At 52.3% G+C, this 18144-nt stretch overlaps 7 protein-coding genes across 7 annotated transcripts; 4 read left to right on the forward strand and 3 right to left on the reverse strand.

Annotated features, from left to right (window-relative positions):
- The first annotated feature begins 103 nt into the window (after positions 1 to 103).
- M431DRAFT_293566 (hypothetical protein) lies at positions 104 to 1400 on the forward strand. The gene is made up of 3 exons (XM_024914112.1): positions 104 to 353; positions 593 to 974; positions 1059 to 1400. The coding sequence occupies exons 1-3, from the start codon at positions 222 to 224 to the stop codon at positions 1391 to 1393; spliced, it is 849 nt and encodes a 282-aa protein (XP_024778713.1). The 5' UTR covers positions 104 to 221; the 3' UTR covers positions 1394 to 1400.
- Positions 1401 to 1936: 536 nt separating this feature from the next.
- On the forward strand, positions 1937 to 3021 carry M431DRAFT_293640 (hypothetical protein). Its single transcript, XM_024914113.1, has 3 exons — positions 1937 to 2558; positions 2623 to 2858; positions 2985 to 3021. Exons 1-2 carry the CDS (start codon positions 2100 to 2102, stop codon positions 2740 to 2742), a joined length of 579 nt encoding a protein of 192 aa, XP_024778714.1. The 5' UTR covers positions 1937 to 2099; the 3' UTR covers positions 2743 to 2858; positions 2985 to 3021.
- A 4015-nt stretch (positions 3022 to 7036) lies between these two features.
- M431DRAFT_478165 (hypothetical protein) lies at positions 7037 to 7624 on the reverse strand (the record flags this gene model as incomplete). The annotated part of the gene is made up of 1 exon (XM_024915644.1): positions 7037 to 7624. The coding sequence occupies one exon, from the start codon at positions 7622 to 7624 to the stop codon at positions 7037 to 7039; it is 588 nt and encodes a 195-aa protein (XP_024778715.1).
- Positions 7625 to 8344: 720 nt separating this feature from the next.
- Positions 8345 to 10302, forward strand: M431DRAFT_1696 (hypothetical protein; the record flags this gene model as incomplete). Its single annotated transcript, XM_024913017.1, has 2 exons — positions 8345 to 8770; positions 8842 to 10302. The coding sequence occupies 2 exons, from the start codon at positions 8345 to 8347 to the stop codon at positions 10300 to 10302; spliced, it is 1887 nt and encodes a 628-aa protein (XP_024778716.1).
- Positions 10303 to 10835: 533 nt separating this feature from the next.
- On the reverse strand, positions 10836 to 13878 carry M431DRAFT_478167 (hypothetical protein; the record flags this gene model as incomplete). Its single annotated transcript, XM_024915645.1, has 2 exons — positions 10836 to 13280; positions 13654 to 13878. The coding sequence occupies 2 exons, from the start codon at positions 13876 to 13878 to the stop codon at positions 10836 to 10838; spliced, it is 2670 nt and encodes an 889-aa protein (XP_024778717.1).
- A 632-nt stretch (positions 13879 to 14510) lies between these two features.
- M431DRAFT_503996 (hypothetical protein) lies at positions 14511 to 15646 on the forward strand. Its single transcript, XM_024918390.1, has 3 exons — positions 14511 to 14574; positions 14637 to 14717; positions 14792 to 15646. The coding sequence occupies exons 1-3, from the start codon at positions 14548 to 14550 to the stop codon at positions 15428 to 15430; spliced, it is 747 nt and encodes a 248-aa protein (XP_024778718.1). The 5' UTR covers positions 14511 to 14547; the 3' UTR covers positions 15431 to 15646.
- A 171-nt stretch (positions 15647 to 15817) lies between these two features.
- Positions 15818 to 17125, reverse strand: M431DRAFT_75088 (hypothetical protein; the record flags this gene model as incomplete). The annotated part of the gene is made up of 2 exons (XM_024922305.1): positions 15818 to 16917; positions 16984 to 17125. The coding sequence occupies 2 exons, from the start codon at positions 17123 to 17125 to the stop codon at positions 15818 to 15820; spliced, it is 1242 nt and encodes a 413-aa protein (XP_024778719.1).
- Between the last annotated feature and the right edge of the window lie 1019 nt (positions 17126 to 18144).

Here is an 18144-nt window from a genome sequence, read left to right on the forward strand (position 1 = left end):
CTCTGCTCTCTGGGCTCGGGCGCAATGCTTCAAACAGCGTCTCTCGCCACAGTCTGGCTCTGCCCGTGCCGCCACTCTGAACTACAATCACGCAACCAAACCTTAGTTTAAATGCGCCGCTCTGCGCCCCCACAAGAGCTTGTGCGCATGTGCTGTGGCACTCAGTTCAAAGTGGTACTGCCGAGTCAAGTGAGACGTGCACCCTGGTCGAGGCCGTGACCATGGCTTCTCACCCTCAGACCAACGAGCTTGACGCATCTGCCTCTGCAGTGGCATTGCCGAAGAAGACGCTATCGAGGGCTGACCTGCATCGTCGTCAGTCGGCAGACGAGCGGATTAACAACATTCTCGAGGTGAGACGAGGCCACCCTGTTTTTGGTTGAATCCTTTGCTTAAAGGCGGGTGTCTTGTGCGTGTTTCCCCCCATCTTGTTGACTCCATCCCCATCTCCAACATCGTCTGTACCAAAAAGCTCCAGGCATCGTCTTTGACAAGGAGGACTGCGCTACGCGCTACAACTTGTCAATTCCGCTACGTTCATACGCAGAAGAAAAAGAACATGTCGCTAACAGCAATCGCAACGACAATACAGACGGCTCTGCAACGAGCAGAAACGATGGATCCCGCCTCTCTAAGTCTTCTCCAGAAAGGCTCTTCCCACAATTCCTCTCCCAACTATGGAGCCTCCGGAACAGCGACAAGAGGGGTAATGCAAAACTACCAGGCGGTACCGACCAGCGATGAAAGCGATGCCACCCGTCCGAGAAAGGTTTCATACAGCGATGCGGCGAAGAAGGCCGGGAACCATGCGAAGAGCCAGAGCTCTCTGAGGCAGCGAAACGGAGTCTCCGGCTCGGAGGATACAAGATCGCCAACAAAAGCAAAGTCGTCATGGACGAAGGAAACATTTCGAAAGTTTCAGTCCCTTCAGTTGGAAAACAAGGGAAGCGTGGCTAGAGATCACCTGGCTCTCGGTATGTCGCATGCGTACACAGCAGCTGAGCTGCATGTCTCAAGAGAACCAATTGGCTGACCATTTCATTTTTTTCCCCTTCTAGAACGCACATTTCTAGCATGGCTTCGAACCTCTCTCGCTTTTGCATCGATTGGCGTCGCCGTGACGCAGCTATTCCGCCTCAACACCGATAACGCTTCCGCCTCCGATTTCGACCACACAAGGCTACAAAAGATGGGACGCCCGTTGGGTGCGACATTCCTCGCCATTAGTATTGTGACTCTGCTCCTCGGTTGCAGACGATATTTCCATGCCCAGGAATGGATTCTTCAGGGCAAGTTCCCGGCAAGCCGAGGGACCATCATTATTATGTCACTGGTGGCATTGGCCCTCATGATTTTGTCTCTAGTGGTGGTCATTGTCATCCGGCCATCATAGAGGCTTTGGGCAGCTATGGAATCACCGACTTTTGATTGTTGATTTTCTTTTGACCCCCTTTTGGAATGAAGAATGATATATGGGCTTGGTACTTGTGATTTAGGACAGCATTGGGTTTAAAGCATGTGATTAATGGGTTTTGGTGTTTTGGACTTTGCAGGGTAGATGTTTGCATCATACCTGCATCGATGTACATTTGCAATGGATAGAGGATATCTCTTCACTGATACCTAATTGAATTTGGACCAGGAGACTACGGTAATTACTCTTCACAGAAAATTGACACCTTATCAATTGGCTCATATTGAGGCTTGTGCACTCTCGAATAAGATCGTGAAGATATGCTGGTCGGCTCTGATCGATAAGCTGTGTGATACGTCATGACATGACTCTGTACTACTAAGAGGTAGCTACCTAAGCTGGCGCTCCAAGTCTGCTTTCTAACATCCCGTGTCTCAAATTAAAAGCTATATAAGTAGAGGGTGATGAATACTGGAAACTAAAAGAATACATATGTAGCTATAGTGGCAGATACTTGAATGACCGCACACTGTCGCTGGGGTGCTTGCTAAAGTAGCTACCAGGTCGTAGTACAGCACATTATTTGGTGGGGTTGTTAAGCTTTGTCACCAACCGCATCTCATACACTTCCATACCATCTGGAGCTCTCCCTCTTTTCCTACGGCTGTCCGCTGTAGCTTTCACAATGTCGCCCAAGGAACCAATAGACGTTCCCTCTTTTGCGGCGACTCAGCTTGCGCTTCTGGATCAAGAGCTGCAGAGTGAAATCCAGGAAACGAGCTCTCTCATCTCCAACCACAGCCCCACGGGTCTACAGCGCGCTGGCCTGGCCATCACGAATCTTACCATCTCTTCTCAGAGAACAGGATTAGGAGGCAAGACGGTGCTGGAGCTGAGTCCCGATAGTGCAACCTCAAGCACGGGAGAGCTGCCAGAACATGGCATTCGGACGGGGGATATTGTCCTGGTTGCAGAACAGCCGGCGGGAAGCGCAAAGAAGAGAGAGGTTAAAGAACTCGAGAGAAAGGGCGCCAGAGGTGTGGTGACGAAGGTGCAGAGGGCAGCTGTGAATGTTGCACTGGATGAAGGCAAAGACGAAGTCGTGTTCGCGGGGAGAGTCTGGATGGTGAAATTGGCAGATGAGGTTACTTATCGACGGTAATGAGAACGAGACACGAAGTCGAGGACGACGAACTGACAGCTGCCAGCATGAACCAAACAATGGAGAAGCTACAGAAGATGGGAGAGGCAGAGTACTCGAGTTTTATAAGGGTGCTGTTTGGGCTGTCGAGTCCGTCTCCAGTGCCGCAGAACCTGACGACGAGTGACGAGGTTGGAAATATTGAGTGGATAGACCCGACATTGAATAATTCACAAAAGGATGCCATTCGGTTTGCTTTGGCATCTCGAGAGGTGGCTCTCATTCACGGACCTCCTGGGGTAAGTCGCGGTTGGCTGCCTTTTTTTTTTTTTTTCTTTACGAGGTGCTTTGGATGATGCTGACCTATCTTAGACAGGCAAGACTCATACGCTGATAGAACTGATTCTGCAAATGATTAAGCGTGAACAGAGAATACTAGTCTGCGGCCCGTCCAACATTTCTGTTGACAACATTGTGGAACGACTTTCTCCACACAAGATACCCATCCTTCGCCTAGGCCATCCTGCTCGGCTCCTGCCATCCGTTCTTAACCATTCTCTAGACGTACTCACGCAAACCTCTGAGGCTGGGGCCATAGTCAAAGATGTCCGTGCCGAGATGGATGCGAAACAGGCATCGATTAAGAAGACCAAGAGCGGCAAGGAGCGGAAGGCCATATACACTGATTTAAAGGAGCTACGTAAGGAATATAGAGAGAGGGAGAGGAGGTGCGTCAGCAATCTCGTCGGTGGTAGCAAGGTTGTCCTTGCAACGCTTCACGGAGCGGGAGGTTTCCAGCTGAGGAATGAGCAATTTGACGTGGTCATCATCGACGAGGCGAGCCAGGCCCTGGAGGCACAATGTTGGGTTCCATTGCTGTCGGCGAAGAAGGCTGTCTGTGCTGGTGACCACTTACAGCTGCCGCCGACAATCAAGTCTCTCAATTCAAAGGTCAAAGCAAAGAGTAAAGGGGGAGATGAAAATGCGTTGCCGGTCATCAGGGGCATGACCCTCGAGACGACTCTCTTTGATCGGCTTCTGGCCCTGCATGGACCATCTATTAAGCGCATGCTCACGACGCAATATAGAATGCATGAGAAGATTATGCGTTTCCCGTCAGACGAGCTGTACGACTCGGAACTTGTAGCAGCCGATGCGGTAAAAGCAAGACTGCTAAAAGATTTGGAGTATGACGTTGAGAACAATGAAGACACAACAGAGCCAGTCATCTTCATCGATACTCAGGGGGGCGATTTCCCAGAGCGCAACGAAGATGACGATAAAGAGAACCCTAAAAAGGGTAGCCTGCACGGGGAGAGCAAGAGTAACGAGATGGAGGCAGCGCTGGTTCGCCTGCATGTAAAGCAGCTGGTCGAATCCGGTGTCCGACCCGAGGATATTGCCGTCGTCACTCCGTACAATGCACAGGTATGTTTCTCGAGAGTTGGATCCAGTATAGGAGCTACGAGGTTAGGGTTGTTACACGTTGGAATAATGCTGACTGGCGAGATCAGCTTGCTGCGCTTGCCTCGTTGAAGGAGAAGTTTCCGGGCATTGAGCTCGGAAGTGTGGATGGCTTTCAGGGGCGCGAGAAGGAGGCTGTGATTGTGAGCCTTGTGCGCAGCAACCCTGATGGCGAGGTGGGCTTCCTGGGGGAGAAGCGACGACTTAACGGTAAGTCTTTGAGCGAACATGAATTTTTGCTTTTTCCGTTTATTTTTAGCCATTACAAGGCAAGAAATGGCTGAGCAAAGGGAGAGAGTGCGAGTTCACATGCTAATACCCTCAATTACAGTCGCCATGACCCGTCCCAAGCGGTCATTAACCGTCATTGGAGACTCCGAGACGGTCAAGAGGTGCGTTCTATTCGCTGAATTCTACTGGCTTATGACATAGAGAGGTGCTGACTTTACTTTTCTTCTTTTCAGGGGGAGCAAGTTTTTGAAAAAGTGGATGGAGTTTTTGGAGGAGAATGCCGATCTGAGGTATCCTGATATTGCAGAGGTTAACCGAGAATGAAGAAAATGAGGCTATACCAAGCTATACCCCATGCAAAAACTACGAAAAGGTACAACAAAGACTTGAATGAGCCGGAAATAATTCTCTACAGCCGCGGCATCAATTCAACACTTTACAACTCTACTGGCTATGTCGAAAAAAAAAGAGATTAGATAACGAAGGTAACATTGGACGACCGGCGCGGCGGTTACGTGTAGATAACTCGCACGCTGGATTAAAATTAGAGTTAATTTCACGTGGCTCATCTGTTTGCGATACGACGGCGGACGGTGTTTCCTGTTTCCGACGGGCATTGGGCCCGTTTGCTGTCAAATCTTGGATCAAGAGCACCCAGGCAACTTTTTCATCCGAACATCCGGCCTGTGTGTAACCGTGCAACCTACCGCAGCCGTGGGTATGAAGTGGGATCTGGGATTCATCGATCACTCCAAGCATGGCTCGAATGGCTCTCGTACCAATAGGCAGCAGGTTCTATGACTTCCTGGTACCCGAGATGATTGTGGACAGGGTTTTGGTAAATGATGTCTGACAGTTTCTAATGGCGGCCGGTATTCTCTCGAGAATCGCGCGAATCGTTCCAAAGCTGGTGATATGTCATGTCGCTTAGGAGAAGCGTCTTCTTAGCAAAGAAGCCTGAACCCTGTCGACCTGTCAACCTATGTCGAGCGGAGAGGTCGGTAATAGGCAGCGGCAATGATACAGGTATTTGTGAGCACCTGAATAGACAAAAGATTCACCTCGCAATCTCAGGCTAGCATCTAATAAGAGCATGGCCATCGCGTGGTAGGTGAGATGAGCACGGCCCTCCCTTGCATTCTTTCTAGAAAAGAGGCTCCAAGAGCACGCGGATCTGCGCATGAACCACACGCATCAACCGCCCCCTGGTCCAGATCTCCAGAATGGCCTGAAACGATTGGGCAGCGCGACCAGTGCAACAGGGCTGGCTGCCACTTTATGCTTTGCATAGTGCTAAGTCGGATAACGGCCCCGGCTCGGGTGCCCGCATGATCAAGGAAACAAGAGGAAAAGGGCAAAAAGTAAAAGGGAAAAGGGAAATGAAACGGGCTAAGAAAAGAGGCATTGGGGGCCGTTATGCGATTGCCAAGCACTTTGCTGAGTTGGTATCTGCAAACGCCAACGGGGAAGCGTCACATCCTCCACCTTGAGATTTGTGGCCTGCATGGTCTGACCAGGGGGGCTCGTTTTACTTGGTTCCTGGGGAGGTTTGCTTTGATGGAACTCGCGCGAATTGAAGCACAAAACGGCCGGTGCCTCGAGCATCAAAGAGCCTGCAGCTTGGTCGGAGCAGAGCCTCGAAGAAGGGATTGACGTCCGTTGGCAGCTGTGGAACGAACCAGGCATGCATCTGGCACGGTAGCGCGGCTCATTTTGTCAGTTGTCACATCACCCTGGCGCCAATTTGTGAGTCGATTTGCTTACACGCTGGTGTTGTCCGCTGTCCGTTGGTACCTGAACTGTATTTTATTAGTCCGTAGTCCGCTGGCCGGGCCGAGTACTTGCAGGTACAGTATAGCAAATACGCTCAACTCGTATTAGCAGCAGGCGGCAATAAGAGAGATGGAGGTGAAATTGAGCAGTGGCGGAGTTTGGAATGGAGTTTGAGGGTATCCGGAGAGTATTTTTTTTTTACTGCCTTGGGAATTTGTACCAGCAGATTTGTAATCCTCAAGGTGCAGCTCGGTGATTGTTTGCACTTTCCATGGTACCTTTCTCCAGGTTCCTTCACACTGACCTCTGGCAGGTGTAGGACCTTGTAATTAAGGCACTGGGGGAAATACCACCTAACGGATTCACCACCGACATGAAGCTTCGCAGATCATCGTCTCTCACTTCATCCCCCTCCCTGCGTTACGAGTACTGTACTTACTCGTATCATGTCATCTTTTCTTGATCCATCTGGCAAGCCACAGCGCAAGAGCAGCTCTACTAGCGGCAGCTTTAGCTCTGCTGGTCTCAATAGGCTGTCAATGATTGCGGTCCCGTCGGCTTCAGCCGCCTGCTAGTCCTTGCAGCTACTGGGCGACTACGAGTAACTGCTGGAACAGCTCGTTGCTACCGCAAGCGCTATTGGAAATCCCGGCGTCGTTCGTGTCTGGTCGCTTACAAGCATTCGTACGAGGTTTTTGTACCTGTAAAGCAAGGAGGCCTTGTCAAGTCGCCGACTTTGGCACCGACCAGTTGCTTGCGAAAACCGCCATGCTGCCGCCCCAGGCTCCGCGACAACGCACCGAATCTGCACCCGCCGCGAGCCCCTTTCTTTGTTGTCGGAGTGCGGTCCAATCCCGAGGCCCCATGGACCCTCCCCTGCGAGAAACGTGGCCGGCATCTCTTGGCGGAGAGCCCTGCTGGGCAAAATGCACGCACGAGCCGTTACGAGTTGCAGGCAGCTGCGGCCATGGCAAGCCAGCCAGTCGAACGAAGTCGAGCAAAGTCGCCAGTCGTCATCGATATGCACGACTGCTGGTCTGGGCCATGAAGAGGCAATGCTTGCCGGCCATTGATTCGTCTGTTGTGTTTGTATGTGTACGAGTACAGTCGTGTGCCGCCCCTCGGCCGTTCCGTTGAAGCACAATCCAATCCACCACGGCAGAGGGGGGCCTGGCTACAGTATCGCTGCTGCAGCATCCTTGGATCCGGTGAGGGCCGTATTTCCACGCACGCGACTCTCGTTTGTGCTTGTGCTCCGTACTCCGTAAAGTACGTACAAGTTCAGTAGCGGCAGCGTCCCAGCATCTCCGTATTGCATTACAGGTTTTACTGCTGCTGGTATCAAGTGTACTCAACATACGGCGAGCGTACGAGTACTTGTACGGGCCCTGGTACGGAATTGCTACCCCAGTCCTCCGTAGAGGGAACCAGAGCGGCCGTCCTGATACCGGTACTCCGTACTCCATACGCTTCATATCTTGGGTGGCTCTTTGACCACGGATAGCGCGTTTCTGACCTGCCCTTCCTGGGCGTTTCAAGCTATGCGCCTCGGCGTGCTTCGATCCCAATCCCTCGCTAGCTTGGCTGCAGCTCGGGGCCATCTGGGGGATCCGTTAAAATACGGCCAGGGCGCCATCGTGTTTCATCCTCCGTCTTCCCAAGGCCTATTACACAAAGGAATTCGCCCCGGCCGTGGCCGCGAGCAATCGATCTCATTGCTGCTCCATACACCTTTGTGGCACTTCAACTTTTACAACTCCATTTCTTATAGCGACTGGGCCATGGCGCCGTTGGCCAGATCGCACTGACGTTATTTCGTGTCCCTCGTTTTTAATTGTGATACTATTTCCTTTATCTTTTGCTACTGCTGTTTCCCTCTGCCCCGCGGCTACCGCACAGGACGCTTCGACAAACGCCTGGACCAAGTTTACTCTCATCGCAGTGCTGTAACCTGGTAGACGATCCAAGAACCGAGGACTAAGAACGGCCTCTGCTTGAACCGACATGGTCAGCCGGCCTCACTGACGCCAAATTTAACATTGGTAGAACACGGAGAATCCGAAGCTTCCATCATCTGGTCCGGGAGCTCCTGCCTGGGCGGACGACAGCGAAGAAGTAAAAAGCAAACTCTCTGGGTCCATGGTTTCCTGCCGCTGTCGAAGCTTCTCACCATCGTCATCCGTGCTTTCTCTCCCAAACAATTCTCGACACTCATTCAACCTTCTCTCTTATTTCTGATAACTCTCATCTATTTATTTTCCTTTTTTCCTTGACTCTATTTTATTCGAATTCCATATTTCTCAGCATCTTTGCAAATAAAGATGCACCGAGCATCTTCAACACCTCTGCCTCCCCAGGGTATGCCCCGGTCGTCAAGCGCCGCAGCTATCAACAACAATATCAACCCCAAAGTTCGCTCTCAGACCAGCTCTAGGATAATTCGGGCCCAAATATCAAGCCCGATACCCATACCAGATCCCTTGGACAAGGAGCTGTCTATTAGACCACAAGACGTGAGCTTTTCCGGGTACATGCCTCAACACGGCAACGTCACGCAACCCTCCATGGATATCTCACGACCGTCAGCGGAATTTTCCCGCCGCCGCATTTCCTTCACACCTGAGCGATCTCGGTCAGTGCTCCGAACGGCCTTTAGCAGAATATTTGGCCGCAAGAAGGGACCCCGACCCAAGACAGGCCTGGCTTCAGCAGGTTCGGAGGAGGATAGGCAAAACGAGCAGTACAGTGTAAGTGCATCACTCACTTCATCAGAGAGTCGCGAGCTTCGTTGCAATCATTTACTGATGCAACTAAACAGGATCCTGTGCAGAGCACTTCTCCGGCCCGGAGCCCACCTACGAAAATCTCTGAACCCATTCCCGTTTCTGAATATGATCGGGCGTTACGGTCTCATTCTGTCGGCCCCGAGGATGTGATGGCCATCCGAAGTGCGCGCAGCCCCGTCAACCAAGACTTCAGTGGCCACGTAAGAAGACGCACCGGAACTGGCAGCGATGCTCACCCGGCCAGTGCTCGCTGGGTAAAGCCGACGGGACTGACCCCGCGTCCTGCCAGCACTCAGGACTGGGGAAGCAGGCTGGTTGATGATAGTCATGATCCCGAAGAGATTGGCCGTGCTATTACGACGGGTCTTAAACGCCGGTCTAGGAGCCTGTCGTTTATTCCTTTAATCGAAACTACCCCAGCCCCAAGCATTACACGGCGGCGCAGCGACGAGATTCCCCGCGGGTGGCGAGAAAGCTACGACCAAGATCCCGCATCCCCTATATCATCAACGGCGCCAGATGGCGAGGACCGGGCCACCTTCATTAGCGACAAATCAGACGACGAGTCTAAGACTGATGATGAAGCAGAGTTGCCGGATGAGATTGAGTCACCTGTGAAGCCTTTTACCTTTAGCAACATCCCTTACATGACAGAATTTGCCGGCACGAGCATGAAAATTACAGATGCTGTGAATCTTGAGACGCGAATTGGCCAAGTCGAGAATCGGTTAAGCCTGGTGGAAGGCCTTCTGACGCATGCCCGCCAAGCAACTCCAGTTGCTGGGTTGCCAGACGATGTGTCGGAACGATTGGCGCCGCCTGCGCCTGCGTGGCCGTCTACCTTCGCAACGGCGGTTCGTCCATCTTCTCATTCCTCTGCTCAGTTTTCTGGGACATCAAGACTCTCGTTTGGCGAGATACCGATCTATGCACGATCAGCAAGCCAACAAGCAACAAAGCAGCCCATGTTTGCTACCCCTGAGCGACCGGCGCTTGCGTCCAGTCTCCCCACGCTTTCCAAATCTTTTCCTACTGGATCATTCTTAATGGATCACGAAACTTACAATACGCTCCTAACTACAATGGAGAACGATCGTGCTGCTCGAATAGCATTGGAAGCGCAAGTAATGGAGCTCAGCCGGCAGGTCAGTCGCCTTTCCAAAGGTTTACCAAGCACTCGTGCCGCCCAAACGAAAGATGACGCTGCATCTCACCCCCTCGGGCAAACGTCCGTTTTCGATTTCGGAGACGCCAACGGAGACTTTGTAACAAAGGATGGCGGCTTGAGTTACAGGAGAGATCACAATGAAGATTCTGGCATAGGCACCGAAGCTGGTGACAAAGACTATCCCGAATCATTTGCCACGCTAAACGAGGAAAACCACAGCCCAGATTTACCATTCAGCACACCCAACGCGGCGTTGTCGCTTTCTAAGCTCACAATGATGGGTGGTATCCCGGTATCCCAACAAGCATTATCGCAGACGATCTAGATGACGTATGAATCTGGATCGCGATGAAAAGAAAAACAAAAGAACAAAAAAACGATAAACCAATTGGCATTTCATGACTTCTGGTAACTGCTAGCGCTGTATTACTTGTGTATTATATACCCCATTCCTACGATGTTGAAATCGTCTGGAATATTGTCTATAGCATTGTTGTTTGTGAGGCGCTGATGGGGTGTGATTTCGGGTTGGGCAAGGACTGGGGGCAATTGAGGCCCTTCAGGCAAGGATTGCACGCGGGACCATAGATAGAAGGATGGCTCGACAGTTTTTGTTAAGAAAAATAAATCATCTTGACCTTAAAAGGCACGTACAATTCTATTGTGATGTTTCTACGGGAAAGGGGGGAGCTCTAATTGATATGCTATTCCTGATATCATGTCGAGTTGAAATGACATATGTTTTGCTATTCCCTTTTAACGCCAGATAAATCAGCAGCCCTCGTTATTCGTACATGCCCATGCTCATCGAGTGTTTGGCTTAATTAGTATTTTATCATCCATAAGCCTGCTATTCCGTTAAGAGTGGAGTAAATCATCCCTGAGCCCCCAGCTGCCAACGAGAGCCATGGACTTTTCGTCTCCTGGAGCTAGGCGTTCGTCTTGGAGCGTATCGGCAAGGCATGTCCAAGGGTCACGGCCGCCACCCCACTTGAGAAGATTCTCCTTGAGACGCTCGCCGTTATCGCGGCCGATGGCAGCGCCGTCCTCGCCGGCGCGGAAGACGACACGCCAGACCCGTTCGGCGATGACGCGGTCGAAGAGGTAGCTGTAGTAGGTGCTGCCGTAGCTGTGCAGGTGGCCGAAGAAGCCCTGCCAGCGAGTCTCGGGGGGATCGCGGGGCCCGTGGGCGAAGCGGGCGTGGATGTCGTGGAAGGCGGCGGTGGAGTCGAAGCCTGGGGAGGCGACTTCTGGGGCGTGGTAGGCCTGGTCGACCATGGCGAGGAGGATCTGGTGCTCGGTGTCGATGCCCTCGAAGCGCTTGGAGACACGGATGCGCTCGGCGACGAGGTCGTAGGGCAGCGGCTGGTCCGTCTTCCAGTGGCGGGCGAAGAGCGAGAGCACCGTGCGGTCGGCGGCGAAGTGCTCCATGAGGGTGGAGGGGAGCTCGGCGAAGTCGGTCGCGCAGCGGGTGCCTGAGACGTTTTGGAACGAGGTGCGCGCCAGGATGGAGTGGATGGCGTGGCCCATCTCGTGGAAGAGCGTCTCGACTGAGTAGAAGGACAAGAAGGCCGGCTCTTTGGCGTTGTCGTTCTTGGGGAAATCACAGACGAGGGCAATGGTGGGCAGCTGCTTCAGGGTGCCGTCACGAGACGACGTCTCCATGCCGTCGTTGGCAGCTTGCTCGGCGGATTCGAAGGCAGGCATGTTGGGGCCGTTGAGGTCGGAGCTGACCTCGTCGATTTCGTCGGGGAGAATCTCGCGGGAGCATCGAACGGTGAAGTGGGCTGGGTTGGGAGACTTTTGCGGCCGGTAGAAGAGATCGCAGTATAGAACGGCCACTTGGCCGCCATTGTCGGACACGACGTCGAGACGCTTGACATCGGGATGCCAGGTTTCGCCCGGGAGCGTCTCCCGTGGAACGAGACGTATGCCATAGAGACGATCGAAGAGGCGGGACAGGCCCTGGATGACGGTCCCGACGGAGAAGTAAGCCGTCAAGTGATCGTCAAACCTGACCCGGGACCGCATCTCGGCTCGAATCTTCTCCATGTAAAAGTCCCTGTCCCACGCTTGGAGAGTGGCGTCCTGCATAGCTAGCCTCTCCTGCTTCTTCTGCGTCAGTTCGCTCAGCTCCTGCTGAATGATGGGAGCGTTGTGGTCCCTCAGAGCAAGGAGAAACTGCATCACTGAAGCGGGCGACTTGGCCATCATGCGGTCCTTGAGCGCCATGTGTCCGTGGCTCTGGAAGCCGGCGAGATTCGCCAATTCTGCCCTTAGCTTGAGCATCGTCTCCAGCAGCTTGATGGTCCGGCCGGATGCCCTCCGCTGGGCAAGATAGATTTCCTTGCGAGTCTCCTCGTCATACACGCTCTGCAGGGCGGCTGCAGCCTCGGAGCCGGTGGTGGGGACCGAAATGTTGGACCGGACCTTGAGGGATGCGGCGAGGCCGGGATATAAGCCGTAGAAGCGATGCGACGGCAGCGTCACCTCCTTCCGCTCCGGCTCCATGCCCTGGACAAACGCCGAACCGACGTCGCTGATGCGGGATGATAGCTCAACGAATCTGTCGCGAGCCGTCTTGGGCAAGTTGACGGCAGATTTCATGAAGTCGAGCTTGAGCAGCTCTGCCACTGTCTTCTCCTCCTCGGACCAGGTCGATGTAACCTCGGGACGGGACATGGCCTCTCCCAACTGGTCGCTCAGCCCGGTCATAGTATTTAGCTGATTCATGTACTGGTACACCATGGACCAGGCGTCTGCCGCCGCCTGTTGAAAGCGCACATCAGGGTGCGTCATGCGAACAAAGTCGGACATGTCGAGGACACGGCAGAGCAAATCGCTCAGCCGGTCAAGGTCCCGTACTAGCGATTGGTACTCATGAGTTGTCGAAGCGGCGAGCACTCGGTGGACGATCCTAGTCGCCCTCTGCAGGTTCTTCTGCGCAAAGACGAGGAATCCATCTGGACTGGTCAGGTAGCGATTCTTGAACAATCCTTGGCTCTTCTTCAGGCTGAAATTGGCAAACGTCCGGCCGGATGGGGCGTCGAATAGCTCGCGGAGAAGCGCATCGTCATGTTGAGAGCTTGTGAAGTGATCGGCCGGCAGCTTCGAAGCATCGGTTACCGGCGTCGCAGAGGCAGAAGCAGCAGCGGCAGCGGAAGCGCTTGACTCCCATCGAATATGCGGCTTAGGCTTGATCACGCGACGACAGCATCGGGTGCAGACCCGGAGGCGGGAACCCCCGGAGTTGAGCATTGCTAGCGTTGGGAATGAAGACGGAGATTGGGGGCATACGTAGAACTATTCGTCCTCATAGTATCATGCGTACAATCCGAGCAAAGGAGGTCCCAATTGCAGTCGAATGTGTTGTAACGAGGCAGAAAAAATCAAGGTGGGAACCGAAGTTCGGAGTTGCGACATGTGGTACCTTGAAGATGTACCGACGCGATCCCGAAAGCCGATATGTGCAACCGCCAAGCTCGAATTGATTCAAGATCAGTTGGATCTATTGAGGAGGGAGACTCAGATATAGTTGATAAGCATGGTTTAGATAAATATATATCTTGTCAACATATTAACGACAGCATTTTCCATTCCAAATGGACTTACTGGGGTTTTATTTTGGGCAGGCCAAGACCCCTCATTGTTTCCCAAAAAGAGGCACTTCACTTACACACACGGAAGTGATCGCTGATCTCGTGTCCAATTGTTTCCCAGGTTTACCGCGCTCTGGGATATAAGGAAAATGATCAGGATTATCAAGATTCCTGTAAGCAGAGAGGGTCATTGCTACCAAGTTGGCTGGATGGCCAGTCCATGCTTCCCATGCATGTTCTATATGAGGAGACTGACACAGGCCGTTACGTAGATCGGGCATACTTTCATCATCTTTGTCCATCCCACTGACTTGGGTCTCTTCCGGTGAGTCTAGTCATGTATTTCTTGGAAATTGTCGAGCAATGTAATTCTTGTAGATGAGAACGGCCCTCATCAGCTATAATAAGCCAGTGGACTTTCGATTGAAGAAGTGCTGAAAACTATCTGATATAGAACTGTCCAAACCAATACATTTTACTCGTTCATTGTTTTTTCGTACTCAAAATTGGATGAAGGTATATGTCTTGCACAGATATATATGGTAAATCTGGACATTTGCGTGTATATGAGAATACAATTGTTTTCATACATGTCGACCTACCAGAGACAGAACTGTATATCTATATTCTATTGGCCTCGCTCTTTCGTATCTGCGCGTGTAACATCCATCAACGCAATATGGGATAGGGAACTAAATAAAACTCGAATCATGGACTAATACTATATAAGCTGCCACGAGATACAGCATTAAGAAAGAAAGGAAAAGAGCAGAACAAAAATAGACCAAAGTTATGTTCAGTGTCCCATTGGATGATCTCCCCAATGCGGCAATATCCCAGCATGTTAGCCGCCGGGGCCGGAATTTCTCTGGCGCCGCCCGTCGGAATAGTGCGGGATCCTGGCAAGATCGCATGAGCCTTTTCAAAAATACATCATCGAAGTCAGTTTGACCACCAATTCGCCCTGCATCATGGCCGCGAGAGTGCTCCTGCAGCGGGTAGGCAATGCATCCAACATTCCGTTCGGCGGTACATGTCAGCTAATTGAGTCGTGATTCAGCGCTCCTTTGCGCCGCTGGCCGCAGCCGCCCTGGGCGGAATTGCTTTTTCGCCGGCGGTGGTCTTTGCTGAGGCTCCCAAGGTGTGCCCATGGCCTCGTGTCTCCTATTGTGTATAAAAAACGACAGCTTCTAATATACAATATCAAACACGCAGAGAAAGCCAATTTACGATGAAGTCGAGTTCCACTCTCCGCTGCCCGTAGCACCCTCACCACCGGCCGTTCTCCCCAGCCAGCCCATCAACGACAATGCCGACGAAGAGCCAGCGTCCCGAGTCCCTACTCCCACCGACCGACTGGCCGTCCAGATTGGACGCGCGCGCCTGTTCCTCTACGACGTTGCCGTGGCCGCCGAGAACAAGGTCAACCAGACCATGGATTCGGCCTTTGACCTGGAGCAGTCCTTCACCCGCACAATCGCCTCCCTGGCGCCCCCGCGAGAGAGCGGCGAGAAGCTCATGCCTGGCGGAATCTACGTCCTGGTCGCTGCCATGGCAGGCAGCATCCTGACCAGGAACCGAAGCATCGTCCTGCGCGCCACCCTCCCCTTCGCCCTCGGCGTCGGTGCCAGCTGGACGGTACTCCCCATTACCATGCGCAACGTGTCCGACTTGGCGTGGAAGTACGAGCAGAAATTCCCCGCCGTGGCCGAGTCTCACATCAAGCTGCGCGAGGGCATCCAGAGGGGAATTCATTTTGCAAAGGTTCACAGGGAAGTGGGTGTACAGTACGTCGACGACAAGGTCACCAACGTTCGTGAGGCGGTTGAGAACTGGGTTGCGCAGGGAAAGTAAAGCGGGGGGAAAACATGTGTTAATTTTAAAAAAGCGATTGTACCATCACATAGAGATTTTTTTTGTAACCTGTTCTACATCTCATTTTGTTCATATGAGAGCTTCAAAAATGGGTCGAGACGAGGCAGAAAATACAAAAGAGGGGCCGTGGGCTGCATAAAATACATGAGAGATAGTAAACAGACACACATATCAGAAGTATTCAGATCTGGTTCATATTCTCAAATGGCTCAACTATGTAAGTTCGTGTTTATCATGGGTGATGTGGTCACCACGCGCAGGACATCCCTCATGCTGCGTTAATTTCAAGAGCTGCCTCCCTCCCAAACTCCGCCCGTGATGCATCCTTGTGTCTCCCTCCTTTTGTCTATTAAGTTTCCTCCCCCTTCATCCAACAGAAGCAATGGGCAATGGTTCAGGCTCCGGCTGCGCGATGGCTCCTCGCTCCGATAGTGCCTTTTTCTGCTGTGTCTTAACTCTGGCTTGTCCTGTCTGTCCGCCGGCGGCTAGGGCGGCGGCATTGGATTTGCCCTTTTTCGACTGCTTCACTGGTGGCTTGTCGAGTCCCCGCCTCACGTCCGCTTCTCGAGCTTGCTCCATGAACTCTTCATGACCCAGCATCCGGCATACATCTGAGTAGCTCTTGCTCTGGGTCAAGGGCTGGTGAAGCCCGGCTTTCCCAGGCACCATCTGGGCCAGGAGATATTTTGTGTTGCCGAATCGGTTCTCGACATCCATGCATGTCTTGACGTACTCCTTGACAACTTCTTCCCAGGGAGCAAGGCTTCCTTCAGCCTCGGTCCTGAAGCAGCTGGGATTCTTCTCAGCGGATGTGGCAATCATGGCACCATCTGCGCCGAATTCCTTTGCTAATTTCAATCCTTCATCCTTGGACTCCACATCACCATTCATCAAGCAGGCCACGCCCGCCTCGTGGCAAATTTCGGCAACCATGCGCAGCTGGCCACGGATAGCACGCTCACGAGGTCGCATTGGCGTTGTTCTGCAATGAACCGTGAGTCCTGTGATACCTGTGGCAACAAGTTTCCTGACAAGGGCTTCGGTCTCGGCAGGCGTCTCAAGAATGCGAATTTTGACACTGATGCCGATTTCGAATTCAGGAGTGATGTTCTGAACCAGTTTCTCTAGGATTGCGCACAGTTTGTCTGGAGTTCGCAAAAGGGCAGCACCCATGCCTCCACTTGTGCTAAAGGGTTTCGGGCATCCAGCATTGACGTCTATGCCGGCAACATCTGCTGCGACCAATCGTGAAGCCTCCAATGCGCGATCCGGGTCCGAAGTTCCAATCTGAAAGATGAGCTTGCCCTTCTCCTTCTCGGGGTGAAGTGCGTATATGATATTCTCCTTTGCATCCGGTGGCGGTTCTTTCTGGCCGTGAGAGGCCACTCGGAACCACTCGACTGTCTGGGTGGCTTCGTTGTATCGTCTCGTCGTCCCAATCATTGCTCGATCAACTGTTTCCGGGCCTGGAGCAATCATGTCAGAAAACAACTTTATACCTCAAAAAGCAAGAAGGTTGCCTCATTACTCACCCCACACGAGATCAGCGCCGTACTTGAGCGCGAGCAGTCGAGAGGGAAGTTCTCCAGAGCGCACCATTGGCGCAAGAACTACCTTGCCGCGGTAATCCACACCGCGGCGAGGAATCGGGACCATTTTGACCTCTGAAGCCATGATTCTGTTCAGCAACCTCAGCATGCCACTTTGGCGCAAGGCGCAACGTGCAAGTTTCTTGCTTGATGACAAAATCCAAAATCCTGACCCTCCAGGTGGGATGCCACAACAAATGATTCAACTAGCGCTTATCGGCCATATCGCTTATCGATAACGGAATATCCCATAATTAAAATGGAGACTGCTCCGATGTGGATCCGAATTCGGAGCCGAGCTTTGAAACCTGTCCCGCCTTTGACTGATTTGCCCTTTCAGTTTCAGCCACCTGGATGTCTCTGTGGAAATGGGGACGGGAGTCAATATTGAGCCGCAAAGTTACGAATGCGCGCTCCTGGAATGCGCAAATCACTATGCAGCAACGATGGGAATGCACATAATCTTAAAAGTAGACGGACGGGGTTGTGACACAGGCCATGGGTAGATGAATATTGGCTAAATTGCTGTTGATAAGGCCTGCAATATTAGGAGAAATTAAGGTCGCGTGACAAGATTAACGGCAAACTTCATTTTGGCGGGGGGGCTGCAGGTAGATTGCTGCAGGTTGAGTGCGGTAGCATCCAAGTCTCGGGAGCGAGACAACATGAAGACCTCAATGACACAGTCAAGGTACATAGTCGCACAGCAACACATTGCCTCCTGTTAGGTGGTTAAGAATAGTAGCTGGTATTTTGGTTCCAGCATTAGTCAGGGCTATCGCATTTGGTGGAGTAGACTGAGAGGGCTGGGTCTGGAACAGAACAATTGAGACTATTTCAAGCATATTCCCCGACGGCGATACGGTATTCATTCGATTAGTTTGGCCGTCTGTTCGTGATGTGAGGCTGCGTCTATTTTTGTCGCAATGTGCCGGGAGGGTGTGCTAGTCCCAGGTGTCAACCCACGTTTACGAGGTCGATCTCGAGCGCACACAGATTTTCGACCATGATTACCTCGTGTTTGCCGATAATAGATCTTGATTCGTCGCAGTGGCGGCACACTTCGGATGGAAAGGGCTGTAATATTCGTAGATCATGTCAAAA

This window comes from Trichoderma harzianum (genome assembly GCF_003025095.1).
Source record: "Trichoderma harzianum CBS 226.95 unplaced genomic scaffold M431scaffold_2, whole genome shotgun sequence".
NCBI lineage: Eukaryota > Fungi > Ascomycota > Sordariomycetes > Hypocreales > Hypocreaceae > Trichoderma > Trichoderma harzianum.